The 18,392-nt window shown below is 39.0% G+C and overlaps 2 protein-coding genes across 7 annotated transcripts in view; one reads left to right on the top strand and one right to left on the bottom strand.

Moving 5' to 3' along the window:
* Window positions 1–245: 245 nt before the first annotated feature.
* LOC126762763 (uncharacterized) lies at window positions 246–6,304 on the top strand. Of its 4 annotated transcripts, none has more exons than XM_050479786.1 (3): window positions 246–570; window positions 633–1,690; window positions 6,188–6,304. In XM_050479786.1, the coding sequence occupies exons 1-3, from the start codon at window positions 255–257 to the stop codon at window positions 6,254–6,256; spliced, it is 1,443 nt and encodes a 480-aa protein (XP_050335743.1). In that variant the 5' UTR covers window positions 246–254; the 3' UTR covers window positions 6,257–6,304. The 4 variants fall into 4 exon arrangements, with proteins under 4 accessions (XP_050335743.1, XP_050335744.1, XP_050335742.1 ...); XM_050479787.1 differs by having other exon boundaries at window positions 633–1,630; window positions 6,128–6,304; XM_050479785.1 differs by lacking the exon at window positions 633–1,690 and having other exon boundaries at window positions 5,130–6,304.
* Window positions 6,305–10,393: 4,089 nt separating this feature from the next.
* The window catches only part of LOC126762764 (uncharacterized), a 165,683-nt gene continuing 157,684 nt past the window's right edge, over window positions 10,394–18,392 (bottom strand). For 2 of the 3 annotated variants that reach the window (XM_050479789.1, XM_050479788.1), the window contains one exon: window positions 10,394–18,192. In XM_050479789.1, the coding sequence (XP_050335746.1) occupies window positions 17,497–18,192 (696 nt within the window). In that variant the 3' untranslated portion in view covers window positions 10,394–17,496. The remainder of the gene's footprint in view (window positions 18,193–18,392) is intronic. The other variant, XM_050479790.1, reaches the window with a different exon arrangement.

Below are 18,392 nucleotides of genomic sequence, written 5' to 3' on the forward strand. Positions count from 1 at the left end.
GAGCGAAGAGCGAAGTATCACGAAGAAGAAATCGTTCAGAAACACTCTTCAGTAATTTATGCCGAACACTAGAGAAAAACCCATATATTTATGGTCAAGATATAATCAAAAAAATAGATGTCCAAAATTTAGACATTTTCCAATTAGGAAGCGGGAGCATGGAGGGGAAGATATGGCATTATCGTTGCTTGTCTACTTGGTATTTTTAAGACGAGTGCAAAAAGGCTTTACTGGCCAAACCCAAATTGGTTAAAATGAAGTTAACTTCGACGTTATTGCTGCTGGTCGCTGGCAGTTTTTGCCTCTTCCATGGATGTACAGGCGGCGTGGTTGCTGTACCAAAGGATGTGGTGGATGACTGGAAGGCTGACGATCACATGTCAGAACAGATCAATACATTATTTGAACGCAATTTGTATGTAGCGCCTATCAAAGAAGATGCATCCCAAGTCATAATGCCTGCTGAAGTTGAAGAAGATTACGTTGAACCAGAACCAATCAGTGAGGTGGAAGATGAGTTAGTACAACCCGAGGTCGATGTAAATGGAAAGATAGAAGGACGTGCAAGTGGTAAGAAAATACATTTTTTGCAATCTATAACTGCATAACCTAATATTTTCCTCCGCAAATAGAATGCAAAGTGACAATCCGTGGTGGTCTGCCTACTCCTCAGCCTCTTTACTTGAAGAGCGGCTCCGAAGAAATCTATCCATATGACACTAAGGGTGTAATGGTTGTTGACGCAGGCAGCACCCTAGAGATGTGGTGCCCTGGCAAATTTACCACACTCGATACGACCCTCGTTACTGCTACCTGCGTTAGTGGCACTAACTTCAGAGTGGATGGTACCACCTACGCTTTTAAGGAATTGACCTGCAAAGCTTGGCCGACTTTTGTTGCGGAAAAGACAGGCGCTTCGTGCAATGGTGGCGTCATGGTACGCGTTGGTTTCAAAATCTCGTCTAGTCGTTTCGCCCAGCAATATGAAGTTTGCTTCAATGAAGGCGAAGAAGTCACACGTTATGTACATCACGATTTGAATCCCGGCGCCAATTACTACCAGACAGGTGTGGACCGTATCACCTTCCAGACTGGTGGTTTCTTCGATGGCAAGAGTGTCGATAAACTGTACACTCAAGCCACTCAGCTGGCGACCATCAACGAACATTTGGGCGGTGATGCCAGTAAATACTTTGACTCTGCCAAGAATGTTTTCTTAGCACGTGGTCATATGGCCGCCAAAGCTGATTTTGATTATGGCCTCGAACAACGCGCCTCTTTCCTCTTCATTAACGCCGCTCCACAATGGCAGGTCTTCAATGCCGGCAATTGGGCTAGTATCGAAGACGGTGTACGTGCGAAGGTTACCTCGGCAGGTTGGTATGTCGATTGCTACACTGGTGTTTACGGAGTGACCACTCTGCCCAACAGCGACGGTGTGCAGACCCCACTGTACTTGGCCTATGATAGTAACAATAACGGACTAATCCCCGTACCCAAACTGTATTTCCGTGTTGTGATTGAGAAAACTAGCAAGAAGGGTATTGTTTTCATTGGAGTAAATAATCCGCATTTGACATTGGATGAGATCAAGAAGGACTATATCCTTTGCACTGATATAGCCGACCAGGTTAACTATATTAGCTGGAAACGTACAGATCTCACTGCTGGATATTCTTATGCTTGCGAGGTCTCTGATTTCAGAAGTAAAGTAACCAATCTGCCAAATCTTTCGGCCACCGGCGGTTTGTTGTTGTAAATATGAATTTGAGTATAATAAATAAAATTCAAAATATATTTACATGAAATTTCTATTAAAGTAGGGAACTCGTTTACAGAGCTGAGGTGTAGCATAGGTTTCGTCGAGCCTATTTTGAATAATGTTTTTTCATATCAAAACTGAAATATTTTACACAAACTTTTTTTATTCCAAAGACTGGAGAACCCGTCCACCCTTCACTGTGACTGATACATATATAGTAATACTACTACTACCATCTATATGATTTCTGTTAGTTGGATTATAACCATTAGTTAATGATTACAGCATTTTTGTGAAGCAACTTGTGTTAGTTTACAAAAAATGGATCATAAAGCATTTCGTGTGTTAATAAAGCATTGCTTTTTGGGGGAAAATACTGTTGAATTTGGGCTCAGGGAAATCCACCGTTGAAAATATATTTGCTAAGCTGGAGACAGGCGAAATGAGCACCGAGGACAAGGACGCCATAAAGAGGCGAAAGCTCTGTGCAAAGTGGGTGCCTCGCAAGTTCATAATCCAACAAAAACAACGAATAACTGATTCTGAGAAGTGTTTGAGTGCTTTTCAATTGTAATAAAACCGAATTTTTGCGTCGGTGTGTGACAATAGAAACATGGCTCCATAATTTCCCACTGGACTGCAATCGACAGTCATTCAAGTGGACTGCACATGATGAACCGGTTCTCAGGCGTGGAAAGACGAAAAAATCGGCTGGAAAGGTTATGACATCAGTCTTTTGGGATGCACGTAGTATAATACATACTCAACGACTGATTAATGAGCCAGTTATAATCTATTTCACTGCGTATTTGGTTGCAGTTCTTATCTTCTATTCCAAATATTTAGCAATTCTATTATTTTTGAGAAAACTCTGTTTAAAATTGTACGCATATATTCAAACGATTCCTAAAAACATGAATTTTGAACAAATGCTTATTATTTGAAATAAAATTTTTGTATTTATGAGTTGTATTAAACTTTGACGTAAAGAGATAAAAGGTATCCTATGTCCTTACCCTGGTTCTAAGCTACCTACTCACCAATTTTCTGCCGAATCGGTTCAGCCGTTCTTGAGTTATAAATAGTGTAACTAACACAACTTTCTTTTATATATGTATATAGATAAATATTTTACAAAGGTTTGATGAAATGTTCAAACAAAAATATTCAAAACTCGATCATTACGACGTCATTTCTGGCAGTTCCTCACGTTGACAGCAGAACTCCTTGAACAGTTTTGATTGGATGTAGGATATTTTCGGACATAAGGTGGCATACCTTAAAAAAAGTAATTGTGAACATTTTTATTACTCATGGGCCGAAATAAATAAACCCATAACTGACGTTTTTGCAAATCATTTGAGGAACACATTTACGCCTAACAATGGACATGAGAAAATAGTTGGTTGAATCCACAAATCAGCTTTTTTTCTGTTAACAGTAAAACAATTAAAAACCTTATCGGGGACACAAAACACAAAAAAGCACCTGGGTACGATTTAATAACCGGAGAAATATAATATTATCCAATCTACCAAATCTACAAAGAAACTCGTAATATTATAAACAATGCACTATGCCCAAGATAGGTTCCATTGTTTTGGAAACTATCTGAAGTCGTAATGATACCTAAGCCGGGTAAACCAGTACACGATGTTACATCATATTGGCCTATATCGCTGCTGCCAGCTTTATTTACAAGGTGGTGGCGCCATTGTCGCCATTGCGCATATGTATGTCGACTGGTGCGAATCTGCTATTTCTATCGATTGTCCAGTGAGAATTTCATGACATTTCATTGATTGGAAGTGAAGTTATTGCATTTTAATTGTCAGTATGTTTGTGTTATCGGTGCGAAAATGAGCTTCGAACAAAGAGCAAACATTAAATTCTGTTTTAAAATTGATCAAACTTTTACCGAATCGTTTCAATTGATGAAACAAGTTTATGGCGATGATTGCCTATCCCGTAGCAGAGTGCACGGAGTGGTTTCAACGTTTTCAAATTGGTCGTGAGGATATAAATGACGATCAATATGTGGGCCAATCAAAACCTGTGATCACCGGAAATTCCATCGAAACTGAATTGTGCGTGAATTCATCAAAAATCATTCCATCATTGAAATTCATGGAAATGGAATTGAACATCTCCAAAACATCGATTTATCGCGTTTTGACCGAACATTTGGGCTTACGAAAGGTAAGGTAGGTGTGCACGGTCACACATAACCATTAACCAGTCCTCGTATTCACCTGATATGGCACCGTGCGACTTCTTCCCTTTCGGAAGAATGCATTTGCCCATGAAAGGAAAGCGTTATGCAGACGTAGAGGCCGTTCAAAACGCTTGCACCGGCATACTGGGGGCCATACCAGCCAACGAGCTAAAACACTCGTTCGACTTGCTTTTGGAAAGTGCAAAAAGATGTATTGAAGCAGAAGGAGACTATTTTGAATAAAATAAGTTGATTTTGCCGAAAAAAACCATTTGTTCTGTTTGTTTTTAAGTCCTGTTTATTTTGGAACACACCTTGTACTTACCTCTATTCACGTGCATAGATAGATTTATGAGAAAGGGTAAGATAATGCGCTAATAATTAAATGACTAAATAAGACAAAAGAAGCAAATAAGACTGACAACTAATCATAGATAGCGCATAAGCAATTTATTAGACTACTTCATAAGTATGCCGAACTTATTCGACGCAATTGCAATTAAAAGTAAGCAATTAAAAATTGATAAACGAAATGGCTATACAAACGAAACTGATAACAGAGCGAAGAGCCCTACTAAATTGACGGATGTTAGCGAAGTATCACGAAGAACAAATCGGCAAATCGAAATCAAACAATAGATGTCCAAAATTTAGATCATCATTATCAGTGCAGCGGGAGCATGGAGGGGAAAATATGGCATTATCATTGCTTGTCTACTTGGTATTTAAGACGAGTGCAAAAAGGCTTTACTGGCCAAACCCAAATTGGTTAAAATGAAGTTAACTTCGACGTTATTGCTGCTGGTCGCTGGCAGTTTCTGCCTCTTCCATGGATGTACAGCCGGTGTGGTTGCTGTACCAGAGGATGTGGTGGATGACTGGAAGGCTGACGATCACATGTCAGAACAGATCAATACATTATTTGAACGCAACTTGTATGTAGAGCCAATCAAAGAAGATGCATCCCAAGCCATAATGCCTGCTGAAGTTGAAGAAGATTACGTTGAACCAGAACCAATCAGTGAGGTGGAAGATGAGTTAGTACAACCCGAGGTCGATGTAAATGGAAAGATAGAAGGACGTGCAAGTGGTAAGAAAATACATTTTTTGCAATCTATAACTGCATAACCTAATATTTTCCTCCGCAAATAGAATGCAAAGTGACAATCCGTGGTGGTCTGCCTACTCCTCAGCCTCTTTACTTGAAGAGCGGCTCCGAAGAAATCTATCCATATGACACTAAGGGTGTAATGGTTGTTGACGCAGGCAGCACTCTAGAGATGTGGTGCCCTGGCAAATTTACCACACTCGATACGACTCTCGTTACTGCTACCTGCGTTAGTGGCACTAACTTCAGAGTGGATGGTACCACCTACGCTTTTAAGGAATTGACCTGCAAAGCTTGGCCGACTTTTGTTGCGGAAAAGACAGGCGCTTCGTGCAATGGTGGCATTATGGTACGCGTTGGCTTCAAAATTTCGTCTAGTCGTTTCGCCCAGCAATATGAAGTTTGCTTCAATGAAGGCGAGGAAGTCACACGTTATGTACATCACGATTTGAATCCCGGCGCCAATTACTACCAGACTGGTGTGGACCGTATCACCTTCCAGACTGGTGGTTTCTTCGATGGCAAGAGTGTCGATAAACTGTACACTCAAGCCACTCAGCTGGCGACCATCAACGAACATTTGGGCGGTGATGCCAGTAAATACTTTGACTCTGCCAAGAACGTTTACTTAGCACGTGGTCATATGGCCGCCAAAGCTGATTTTGATTATGGCCTCGAACAACGCGCCACTTTCCTCTTCATTAACGCCGCTCCACAGTGGCAGGTCTTCAATGCCGGCAATTGGGCTCGTATCGAAGATGGTGTACGTGCAAAGGTTTCCTCTGCAGGTTGGTATGTCGATTGCTACACTGGTGTTTACGGAGTGACCACTCTGCCCAACAGCGACGGTGTGCAAACCCCACTGTACTTGGCCTATGATAGTAACAATAACGGACTAATCCCCGTACCCAAACTGTATTTCCGTGTTGTGATTGAGAAAACTAGCAAGAAGGGTATTGTTTTCATTGGAGTAAATAATCCACATTTGACATTGGATGAGATCAAGAAGGACTATATCCTTTGCACTGATATAGCCGATCAGGTTAACTATGTTAGCTGGAAACGTACGGATCTCACTGCTGGATATTCTTATGCTTGCGAGGTCTCTGACTTCAGAAGTAAAGTAACCAATCTGCCAAATCTTTCGGCCACCGGTGGTTTGTTGTTGTAAATATGAATTGGAATATTATAAATAAAATTCAAAATTTGTATATTTAAATGGAATTTCTATTAAAGGCGGGAATTTGTTCACTACTTAAGGGGTTACATTGGTTTCGTCGAGCAAAACACTGGCAATTTTGAATAATGTTTTTTCATATAAAAAATTAAATATTTTACTCAAGCTTTTCATTTTTCTAAAGATACATATTTTGCAAAGGTTTGGTGAAATGTTCAAAGGAAAATATTTGAAACTCGGTCATTACGACGTCATTTCTGGCAGTCCCTCGCAAAAAGGGCCTTCGCGTTGACAGCAAAACTCCTTAAGCAGTTGACTGGGTGTGAGATATTTTCGGTCATAAGGGGACATACTTTAAAAGAAGTATTAGTGCATTAGAAAGTCACGAGATATGTAATTTCAGCAAAAAGTGGGCGGTGACACACCCATCGTAAAATTTTTACCTCGGCCTTCTAATACCATCTAGGTGGTAAATTTTAACGTCTCTGGCGTATTTGGTTATTATTATATTTCATCCATTTTCACACTGTCGGTAGGAATTCTTATAGTATTTGTGAATTTGGTTATTGCAGCCTTGGTAGTTTAGGAGATATGTACAATAAACTTATTAGAGGTGTGTCGCATGTGTCAAATTACAGTTCTATATATTATTTTAGTATTTAGTTAAAGGACTTTAAAGGATTTCTGTTAATGGCGATTTGTAAATTTTTTAACTCTAAGAGACCTGCATACCAAGTTTCATCAAGATATCTCAATTGTTACTCAGGTTACAGCTTGCATGTCATGGTGGAACACTACCCTTCCTGTTGGCCAATTCTGGACGCTACTGGTCGATTGCCTGTTTCAAGCGGTCTAGTTGTCAGTCGATGGTAGAAAGAAGAATGTTTTTAACCACGATCGTTTTCGCTTGAGTCGCCAGTCACCATCCGCTTCAAAAATGGGTCGAGTTCGTTTCGTTTCAGCAGCATATCGCAGGCGTCGATTCGATCCAGAAGGTATTTTTGCGTCAAATCATGCGGCACCTAAACATCATTTCTTGTGTATCCAGCCTTCTGCAGATGGTTTAAAAATGGTTTGGTGACTAACTCCCATGACTGGAGGATGGAGTCATGTGTAGAAGTTCACGCGAATAAGAAAAGTTCTCTGGTCGCCATTCGCTTGGGAGTGGCCAGAAACGATTCTTTTACATATGGCTCAAGCAGCTCACGACTTCCGGTCTCTCACAAAGTATCCTCTGGTTAGCCTAAGAACATCCGTTTAAAGGCGAGCTAATGTGAGAGACGAAACACCCCCTTCACAGGGTTGTGCGCTGGGTTTGGGACCCGCCACGTACAAAGTGCCATATAAAGGAGCGCTAGTTTGGTTGGGATTCCAGGTGGTAAAACACCAGCAGCGGGGGTCGATGGATTCCTGCCCGAGCTATTCAAACACGGCGGCGAAGAAGTGATAAGGACCATGTATCAGCTTCTTTGTAAAATATGGTCGGACGAAAGCATGCCCAACGATTAGAATTTAAGTGTGCTCTGCCCAATCCACAAAAAGGGAGACCCCACAATCTGCGCCAACTACCGTGGGATAAGCCTCCTCAACATCGCGTATAAGGTTCTATCGAGCGTATTGTGTGAAAAGGTATAGCCCACCGTCAAAAAACTGATTGGACCTTATCAGTGCGGCTTTAGACCTGGAAAATCAACAACTGACCAGATATTCATCATGCGCCAAATCTTGGAAAAGACCAGTGAAAATAGAGTCGACACGCACCACCACATCGGTACGAAAAGGAGCTGCCTTTATGTCGCGATGTCTGAATTTGGTATCCCCGCAAAACTAATACGGCTGTGTAAACTGACGTTGAGCAACACCAAAAGCTCCGTCAGGATCGGGAAGGACCTCTCCGAGCCGTTCGATACCAAACGAGGTTTCAGACAAGGCGACTCCCTGTCCTGCGATTTCTTCAACCTGCTGCTGGAGAAAATAATTCGAGCTGCAGAACTTAATCGAGCAGGTACAGTCTTTTATAAGAGTATACAGCTGCTGGCGTATGCCGATGATATTGATATTGATATGATCGGCCTCAACACTCGCGTCGTTAGTTCTGCTTTCTCCAAACTGTACAAGGAGGCAAAGCAAATGGGTCTGGTAGTGAACGAGGGCAAGACGAAATATCTCCTGTCATCAAACAAATAGTCGTCGCACTCGCGACTTGGCACTCACGACACTGTTGACAGTCATAACTTTGAAGTTGTAGATAATTTCGTTTATTTAGGAACCAGTATTAACACCACCAACAATGTCAGCCTGAAAATCCAACGCAGGATTGCCCTTGCCAACAGGTGCTACTTCGGACTGAGTAGGCAATTGAAAAGTAAAATCCTCTCTCGACGAACAAAACCCAAACTCTATAAGTCGCTCATAATTCCCGTCCTGCTATATGGTGCAGAGGCCTGGACGATGACAACAACTGATGAGTCGACGTTGCGAGTTTTCGAGAGAAAAGTTCTGCGAAAGATTTATGGTCCTTAGCGCGTTGACCACGGCGAATATCGCATTCGATGGAACGATGAGCTGTATGAGATATATGACGACATTGACATAGTTTAGCGAATTAAAAGACAGCGGCTACGCTGGCTAGGTCATGTTGTCCGGATGAACAAACACACTCCAGCTCTGAAAGTATTCGACGCAGCACCCGCCGGGGGAAGCAGAGGAAGAGGAGGACCTCCACTCCGTTGGAAGGACCAGGTGGAGAAGGACCTGGCGGACCAACGAAATCTACTACTACAAGCGGTCAGTATTTAGCGTATTATTGTTATCATGTCAATTAGTCAATAAAAAAAGGATTGCTTTTTGAGCTTTCAAACTTTGATTTCATAAGCACCTTGCGACACTTGAACAGTTTAGCGTTTAGTCTGGAAGTCACATTGTTTCATCCTCAATTGTTGCGGGCCTGAATTTTACATCTCGTTGTCTTACAAATAATTTAACTGTCCCAAAATCAAATCAGCTATTTTTCGACCTTATTCATGTGAAATTTTTTTTCAGACGTTGTATTTGACTATGGGGAAATGATTGATTACTGTGTCCATGTCTACCAGTTTTTGTAGAGCGATTTCGCAATTTCTTATGGCATTGAAAGATCATTTGTCTTTGCTTTGAAATATCTTTCGAGTTTGGTGATTATTTCCTCATTATCTCTAAATTTTTCTCGAGCTTAGCGTTCTCTTGCGGTCTCAGTAACACAAGGTATTCCGTTTTATCCACAAACCAATTGTGCGGCACCTACCTGCATTATTGGGTTACTAAAGCATAGATGTCCGTTTTAACTTTCACCATAGGCTTCGCTTAGAGGCAAAGTTCTTTAGATCGTCAAAGTTGTTGCCGCCGACTTTTACAGAATTTTTGATTGCATTGTTCTTATGTATTTTACGTCGACGCCTGGCTGTGAACTGTAAATATCTATCTCTCTATATCTATTTATGGCTAAATCTAGTTCTCTCTCTTTCAACCTTCCAGCCTATCTTTCCCTTTTTGTCTGGCTCTCTTCTAATTAGAATTCGCTTGGAAAATGAATGTAATATTGTTTTTTTTGGAAGCTTAAGTCTAAATATGTTCTCATGCTTTAATTTAAAATAGAAATAGTTTTGCAATAAATTAAAAGTTTGAAGTCAAGATAGGCCTTGTAAAAGACAGCTCCGCATTTCTGATTTAAATCAAAACGTTGGCCCGAATCTGTCCAAGATCTACAATTTGTTCATATTAATACTAACTAAAACTATATATAGAAACTTTTTAACACCGTGAAAGATTTTGTACAGTAGACAGACAGACTTATAAAATGCTCACTTTTTTAACGACCAACTACATAGATTGTATCTACATTTGTGTCTATAGTTGAACAAAATTTCCCTCACGTTTTTGATTGCTGTGCTATAAATATATATTTTTCTTTTTCTTACTTTACTTTACACGTAGATATTTATTACTACTCAGGAAGATAAGGATCACAGGCCAACCACTTTACTTTGCCAGCACGCCTCAAGTGTTCTTTACCGTAGCAAATTTTATCACCATAGCAAGTGTTGTTGTAAAATGCTAGCGGAGTTTCCACAATAAAACACGTTTTATTAATAATATATGATACATATATTTATTTATTTATTTCTATGTATGTTGCACTGTCTACACACTTTATTGCCATTTGATTATTGGGATTAAATACATATTTCTTGATTTATTTACAAAGCATGTCTCTTTTATTACTAAAGTAATGATTTTTAATCATACAAATATTCTAGTGTTTTTGTTTTTCTGGTAAGTATATTTACATTTGAACTACATATTTGTAAAAATAAAATTTGCTAAGACTTTCCTACTTGTAAGCTATGGCTATAATACTTCTTTGATACAAATTCTCTGTTTCGCATAATTAATTAGTCTACTTATCAATTACATTCTCTATTTTTTTATGTGTATGTACATGTGCATTTACGTCTTACGTTTATTTGCAGTTATGAAGACTTGAATGGAAGAAAGGTAGCCATGATTTGTAAGCATTAACTGTTACATTGATTTGCTTTCATATACATATCTATTTGGTTAGGTTAGAATTAGTTACAGAAAATTTATTTAATTTAAATTTTTTCTTAAGTTAGAATAGGTTTAGACTAATATATTTTGAGATTACTTTGCAAACAAATGAGTTACTGTGATATTTTGTTGTGAAATAGTACGAGGTTAGGCTTGATCGGAAAACCGAAAATTTTCTTTTCCTTTCTGTACAAGTGTTCTTGTGGATCTGATATTTTTAACAACTTATGTTTAGGTATGCAGCAACAACAATGTAAAAGATGTGCTCTGAAAACATTTCTGAATAATATGTGTTGAAAACTGCCCATATCCGGAGAGAAGTAAAAGAAGGATACTATTAAATTTTTGAGTTATAGCGCACCATATTGCCAATAAAGCTGTTAATAAGGCTTTAAATGTAATGTTCGGAGAGCGAATTTTCACAAAGCTTTTCAACTGCTAAGGTATATACATACATATGTAGATATTGATTTGTGTCTAACTATCTTGTAGAACGAGTCGTTTTAGTATTCTTTGATTTGTAATTATTTTAAGTCAGTTCAAATTCTTCAAAAACTATAAATACGTAATAATATACGTATTACATTTATGTCAACCATGAACCCCTAAAAAGTGCATGCCTAATTTCATGGATCCCAATCTGTAAAAAATCCAATAAAATCAATCGAAAGTTGTGTATATTGACCGTAATCATTTCAGCCGATAAAAATACGTCTTTCAAACCTTTTAATTGTTAATTTCTACTATGGTTTTCTGGTTGTTGTTGCTTGAAAGCTTTGTTGTCCTAAAATATATAATTTGGAACTAAAGAACTAACCTTTTGATTTCCTGCAAAAGTCCTATAAAGTTATATTAGAATAATGAAATAAGCCATATAATAGGTTTAATCTTCACTTTATTGAGCCGCACTTTTCATGACCAAATCTTATGAAGAAATGGAACTATTGGTTGGATAAATTATTTGTTTTGACAGCTTTTATTGGCGGTACGTTAAGTCAATGGTCTACGCTGATACAAAATTGGGTCGACAATATGGTCTTCATAAGCCACAGTCACGGTGTCTGTGTGCCCAAAGTTGTACTCGTATTCCACTAAATACCATAACTTTGGCACAACGTGAATTTCTTCGCAGATTCCTGGCCGTCCGACGCTTACTGGTGAAACACTGCGACGTTTATCCGCTCGCCTCAAAGAGACTGGCACAACACGAGGCGTGGCAGACCCCGGAGTAGCCGTTCTGCAGAGATTATTGCTGCTGTTGCCGAGGATGTCATGGAAGCTTCGTCGACATCGCACATGGGTATCAGTCGACGGTGTATACAGCGAATTTTGATTTGAAGATGTTTCCGTACAAAGTCCAGATGGTGCATAAGCTGTTAGCTGTTGACCGCCAATCGCGTCTAACATACGCTCAAGCCATCCTTATTCATCAAAAATAATCTTAGCGGGTACGTAAATAAGCAAAATTTACGCTTCTGGGGCACTGAAAATGTGCGTGTAACCCACGAAGAGCCATTACATCCGCTCAAAGTCATTGTATGGTGTGCTGTTTTCGCTGGAGGACTCATCGGACCTTTTTTCTTCGAAGACGTCGAGGGCCAAACGGTTACTGTGAGTGGTGAGCGCCACAGAGCAATGATCATCGAGTTTTTTTGGCGCAAGTTGATGAATTGGGATTGCAAAACATGTGGTTCCAACAGCGGCTAATCTCCCGTTTTGGCGATTTGCACTGGTCAACAAGATCGCCTGATTTGACCGCTCCATACTTCATTTTGTGGGGTTTTTTGAAGAAGCGGGCTTATGTCAACAAGCCTCAGACTCTTGCAGCTCTTAAAAACAATATACGTCAAGAATGTGAGGACCTATCGCCGGAAGTTCTGGCCAAAGTGATGGAAAATGCCATAAAAAGGGCTCAAATGACAATCAACTGTGGCGGCGGCCATTTACATGATATCATATTCTCGACTTGATGTAAAAAAAATTTAAAAGACCAAATAAAAATAATTCACAAGCAGAATCAAAGTTTTTCATTTTTCAAAAAATTACAGCCAAAAAACATCGGAAGGTTATTTTTGTACAAGCATTCTATGTGCATATTTTCTGCATGTGAGTTCTTGGGCTTGGCTGCTCCTGCTTCATGTGGGCAAAGCTTGTACATATGTTATTCTACAACTTGTAAACTTCCGACTCCATGCGGAGAACGGATTTCATAAGAAGCATTTTGGTAGTAGAGATATTCGAAAGATTCTTGTTACAGGCTGGAAAAATGCTCTTATATTTTTCTGATCAAAAATCCGAATCAACCTAATAAAGGGGTAATGATCGTGTCATTTGTCTCCGAGTAATCACTCAAGCAAATTTGAAAAATGCAATTTTGAGAAGAGGCTGTTTAAAAATGATTGAGCAGAGCGACTACACTATAGAACGCTGTAACTAAAAAATTGTTTGGGATATCGTTTATTAAGTATGTCATTGTTAAGGTTATATCCTAACGAAATCTGAAAAAATCGTTGTTTTTAATTTCAACCAGCTAAAAGTACACTTCCTTTATTTGAAAAATTGGAGCTATTTTTATATGTAAATATTTATGATGAATGCTTATGAAGCTCTTCGATAAAGGCTTTAGACAGTGAAGTAATTCAAAATGATGAACGTGACTCTTTTGAAAATTAAATTTAGCCGCGGAACACGTTTTGACCGCTAAACACAGTTTAATAATTATATAAAATGAAATCACAGTAACTTAACTCGCTTTTTACTTAGTTTTGCTAATGGGAGCTAACTAAATTTAGATTTCGAGTACGTAAGAGTATCTTCAATTATTTGTTACCCACTCTAACCCGCTTAACATCTGTTATATGCTTTGAACCATATTTATTATACATATATCTATATATAACATTGTATATACATATGTACATGCAAGTACAGCTATAAATTACATAAGCTACAATTACAACTATTTGATGGTGTCAATGCTTATTTGTTTTACTGCTATTGTCCTGCGACATTAATGTATGTATGTATGTATATATATTTATTTATCGTGTCTTAATCTAGAAACTATGTTGTATACAAATCTTATAAGCTTTGTTTGATAACTCTCTCGGTTTTTTCTTTGTTTGGCGTCAACAACACATAACGGTATAATAATGCTTAAACAATAAGTATTCTGGCAATGCGACTCCCGGCACACTCGCTTTGTTTTACACGATTTCATAGATTACATTCAAGCTTTGGTGCGCTAGTATAGAGCCATAAAAGCAATCTGCTCGTAATCACCATTCTTGATGCGAAATTTGGCTCAGTTCAGTCCAACAAGGGTAAGCAGCTAAAGCTGAAAGTTTTTTGAACACACCAATCCGCTGGCCTCATCACATGGCTCATTGGAATTCATGCAACACTGTCGAATATCAGCAATTAAACGCGCTGGTTTTCGCTCTTACAAGCATTAACCACACAGCAGGATATAAGAATATGCCAAATAAACTCGCTACCAACAACATAACTGGTGTTTCAAGAGTTGGTCTTTTGGCCTCTTGCTCGCTGGTTAATACCAGAATTTCGTGTAGGCGGCTTTTGCATATTAATTAGTTCCAAAGCCAAACCCTTTAATGGAAATTTGAATAATGTAAGTTGGAGAGGGGGAAAGAGATTTGCGAAAGGTCAATAGCTGAGATTAAAGTTGAAAAATCGTTAGTTGCTAGCTAACTATGGTTAAGTTCGCGGGACTTATAGTCCGTATATCCGACACATACGTAAAATTTTGACGAAACGGGCTTTATATGTATTAATATAGGCAATAACATTGTTTCTCAGAAAGAAAGCGTGTATTTCTTCAGTTTTCTCAGTTCCCTGTTGCTTCGTTTCTGATCTTTTTTGACGATCTCAGGCACTTTTCCTAAATCACATCCTTAAGTCCTTAAAGAACATTTTTGATAAAGAGTGCAATTGTTGAAAAGATATATCCAGATATTCTGACACAAATATGACGCATTATTCTAAAAACTTCTTATGCTTGAATAACTGCATTCTTTTCCTTATTTAGTGGTTTTTTTCTCCATAAATTTCATAGTTTAGTGCCCATGATCAGAGCACTTTAAATATTACATGGAGGGGTCGTACAGGACATTTGACTACTTTGAACCGAAAGTGCCTTAAAAATGAATCAAGACTTCGAGAACAATGCTTTGAAGTTGGTGACTTCTGCATTGCAGTTTCGACAGTTTCAAGCTATGGTCCCATTGGTGATTGTGAGAAAAAATATTTTACTTGCTTACGATATAATTCCTGCTGTGTTTGAGCTTACTACTGAAATATTTAATTTATTTCCACTTTTACTTTCAAATATACATATTTAAAACAAAACTGATTTAATAAAAATAAAAATGGAAGTGTAAAATGAAGTTCACCAGAAGATTGCTTTTGTGCGTGTTTAGCTGAATTTTGCTCCATATTTACAGTAAACTGTTAAAATAAGATCCCTCTTAACTCATCCCTCCATTACAAATTTACTATTTGTGGATTTAGCAAATAATGTGTTTGTATAACTGTGCGCAGTCCTGTGGTGTGGCGTGGAACTAATGCCAACTAAAGCCATTAAAGTTGTGAAGGAAATCCGAAAAGCTCGCAACGGAAGTACGTAAAAGTTTGCCATAATGTCAATAGCGCCTAGCTTATCTTTATTCTAGTTATGAAGTGTAACAATAGTTAGAAAATAAATTATTTAAGAAAAGTAGGAGAAAAGTATTTGAAATGATTTGGCTTAGACTTTACTTTAACTGAAAGCTACGCTATGTGAGGGCCTCGTTGAGGATATATTGGGTAGTCTACAAAGTATTTTCGTATTTTGTTAATAGATGTCGTTACAGTCATATATCTCCAGTGCTACCAATCCCATTGTGCTATACCATATAGTATTGGAAAGGTGAGATTTTAAGCTAAATTCGGAGAAGTTAGAAAAAAGTTAGAGCTGTTCAAAAATGAGTGAAAATAATGACGAAAAATTTTGAAATTTTTGTATAAAAAAAGGAAGGATACCAAGCAAGCCATCAATGAACTTTGTAAGGTTTTCGGAGACGATGCTGTAACAGTTCGTGTAGCACAATAATGGTTCGCTTTCTTCCGTTCTGGAAATTTCCAAATTCCGATTTACAATAAATATAAAAAAATAAGTTAAAATTTGATTAGAAATACGAAAAGACTTTTCGACTATCCAATAGTATAACCAATTGTGATGTCATTTATATCAATTTTTGATTTAAATCAGGGAGATCAATTTGAATGACTCGAAATGAAGTTCTCTAAAATATGTATGTTGAGACCACAGATGGGAGACGTATCGGTAAAATAATAAAGTTTGCGAATGCTCAATTATTGGCCTTGTTGGCGGGAAGGATTTTTTATGATCTATTTTGAAGAGAAGTGTGGTCTAAAAGGCTGTTTTTTATCTAAAATTTCCATCATTAGCAGATGTTTTCAGATTAAGCAATAAATAAATAGCCAAACAAAATTTGTCAAAAAACCGTTAATAACAGAAAAGTCATGTGAGCTTACAAAAACATTTTCAAAATGCCTTGCAATCATGAAAGTAACATTCGAAAGGCCCAACATGGATTAAGCTTCAGATGACGAGAAATAAGCTTTCTGAACGGAACTTCAGTTGGGTAAAAAAAATTTAGCCAACAAACTGAAATGTCATGATGAGTAGAAAATTAAGACAAGTCTTGCTTGAAGATTTGGTGTTCAGTGTACCAAACACCTTTTCATCTTTATAAAGCACATATTAAAACGGTCGATTAATCCAATGAAAATATTTTCGAAGTTAGAGCTTTCGAAAATGGTGAACGGCAGAATGTAGAGCATATTGATGTGACATCGAGCGCGGAAAATGCTTAGCAGTTTCATCGAATCTACTAAGTTACTAAATAGTGCTTGGGTATCTCTTGGGAGCACTATGAGCTCAATGATGGCTTAGCTTCCACCAACCAAAATAGTAAAAGGAAAGAAGTATACAATTTTCCATACACTCATCCAGATTTAATACCGAAGATATAAAATATTTGGATCGCTCGAACGGATAGGGATACGAGCGGTAAGATGGAACAATTTGATATTCCTTGATCGCAACTTGAACAAATGTACCGTTTTAGTAAAGCAGCGGCAGAAACAGGGAACAGTGATAACTCAAAGCTAATGCGAGGTTTACTTTTGCAAAACTTATTAATCTCGATCGAAGATTGGTAATTACTGGGTAATCTATGACCACAAATGCGTGCATCATGACCAAATGGAAGCTCACAAATTTTCAAACACGTAAAACAATGAATGCGCAAAACTCTCTACAAAAGTACCGAAACTTGTGCGTATATCTCGACTACAACCAGCAGCACCATTATCGCTATATTCACAGCGCTGTTGACTCGTCGTAATGGACATCGACGCTGACGCTGAAGCTTGCGTTGCCACTTGCGTTGACGTCGCTGCTGACGTCGTAGCCATTGCTGCTGCCAAATTTGCAACTGTAATTGCTGCAATTCGGCCGCTTCGCCGTCGGCTGTCGCGGTTGCCGCTTCATTATCGCCGCTGCCGCTTCCATCGTTCTTTCGCGCATTTCCAAAGCAACTACAACCGCACGCCGGCCAATGTCAAACCGACGCCAGCGACGATGTGCTATCATAAGCGACCAGCAACGAATCGTTTTCGTCACTGCCACTGCCCGCGCTACGCTCCGACTCGTTGATCACCTCGAGTCGTGTCTGCGGCTGTGCGATTTTGTACTTGTGATGCCGTTTGTTGATCAACACAGTGCGTATGTTGTTGTTGCGCGGTCGCGATGAGTGCGTGTGCACGTGTAGGTGTGACGGTCGCAGTGTGCGGTGGCACTGACGTTTCTGATGCATTGATATGGCGCCGAGCATCGTGCAATCGGAACTATCCTCATCGTCATCGTCATAGTAGTAGTCGTCATAATCGTAATCATCATCGCCGCACTCCAGTTCCTCGTCATCGTCATCCTCATCGTAATCGTCGAAGTCGAAGAAGCAACAGCCGGTCGGTTTGCGCTGCACATCGGGCACGTAGTTGAGGCGACGTTGTTTGCTGTCGCTGCCGCTGCCGCCGTTACAGTGATGATATGCCGTCGTCGCTGCTGCCGACGCAGTGGTTTTTGCCTGCGATTGGTAATGGGAGGAGAGGTGATATGTGTGACTACTTGGTAAGCGTGTTTCGACTTGGTGAGAGTCGTTGCCGTTATATCTTAGTTCAATTACCTCGGGGCCCTTCCATGTGATGCCTGAACGTACCAAGTTGTAGAATCGCAAAACACCCCACATGGCGAGTACCTGCAAGGGAAAAGCAAGTGATAACCTTATGAGATTTATAGAATTTATAAATTGTTGTATATTTAAATATAAACTATTCTAAACTTCAATCGAAAGCAGTTATCTGACTCGTTTTCGTCTTTAAAGGCTTAGTGGATTCATCGATACTATTTGTTAGTTTGGCATCTAACTAGTTACTTATTGGTTTTTTAACCCAGAAA

The sequence above is a fragment of the Bactrocera neohumeralis genome, chromosome 6, assembly GCF_024586455.1.
Source record: "Bactrocera neohumeralis isolate Rockhampton chromosome 6, APGP_CSIRO_Bneo_wtdbg2-racon-allhic-juicebox.fasta_v2, whole genome shotgun sequence".
Lineage (NCBI taxonomy): Eukaryota > Metazoa > Arthropoda > Insecta > Diptera > Tephritidae > Bactrocera > Bactrocera neohumeralis.

What these genes read in the sequence shown, in the direction of transcription:
- LOC126762763 (XM_050479786.1), top strand. Translation starts at nt 255, where the DNA reads ATGAAGTTAACTTCGACGTTATTGCTGCTGGTCGCTGGCAGTTTTTGC. An exon ending in GATAGAAGGACGTGCAAGTG is followed by an intron (nt 571 to 632) that starts GTAAGAAAATAC and finishes CTCCGCAAATAG; the next exon opens with AATGCAAAGTGACAATCCGT. An exon ending in GATATTCTTATGCTTGCGAG is followed by an intron (nt 1,691 to 6,187) that starts GTCTCTGATTTC and finishes TATGCTTGCGAG; the next exon opens with GTCTCTGACTTCAGAAGTAA.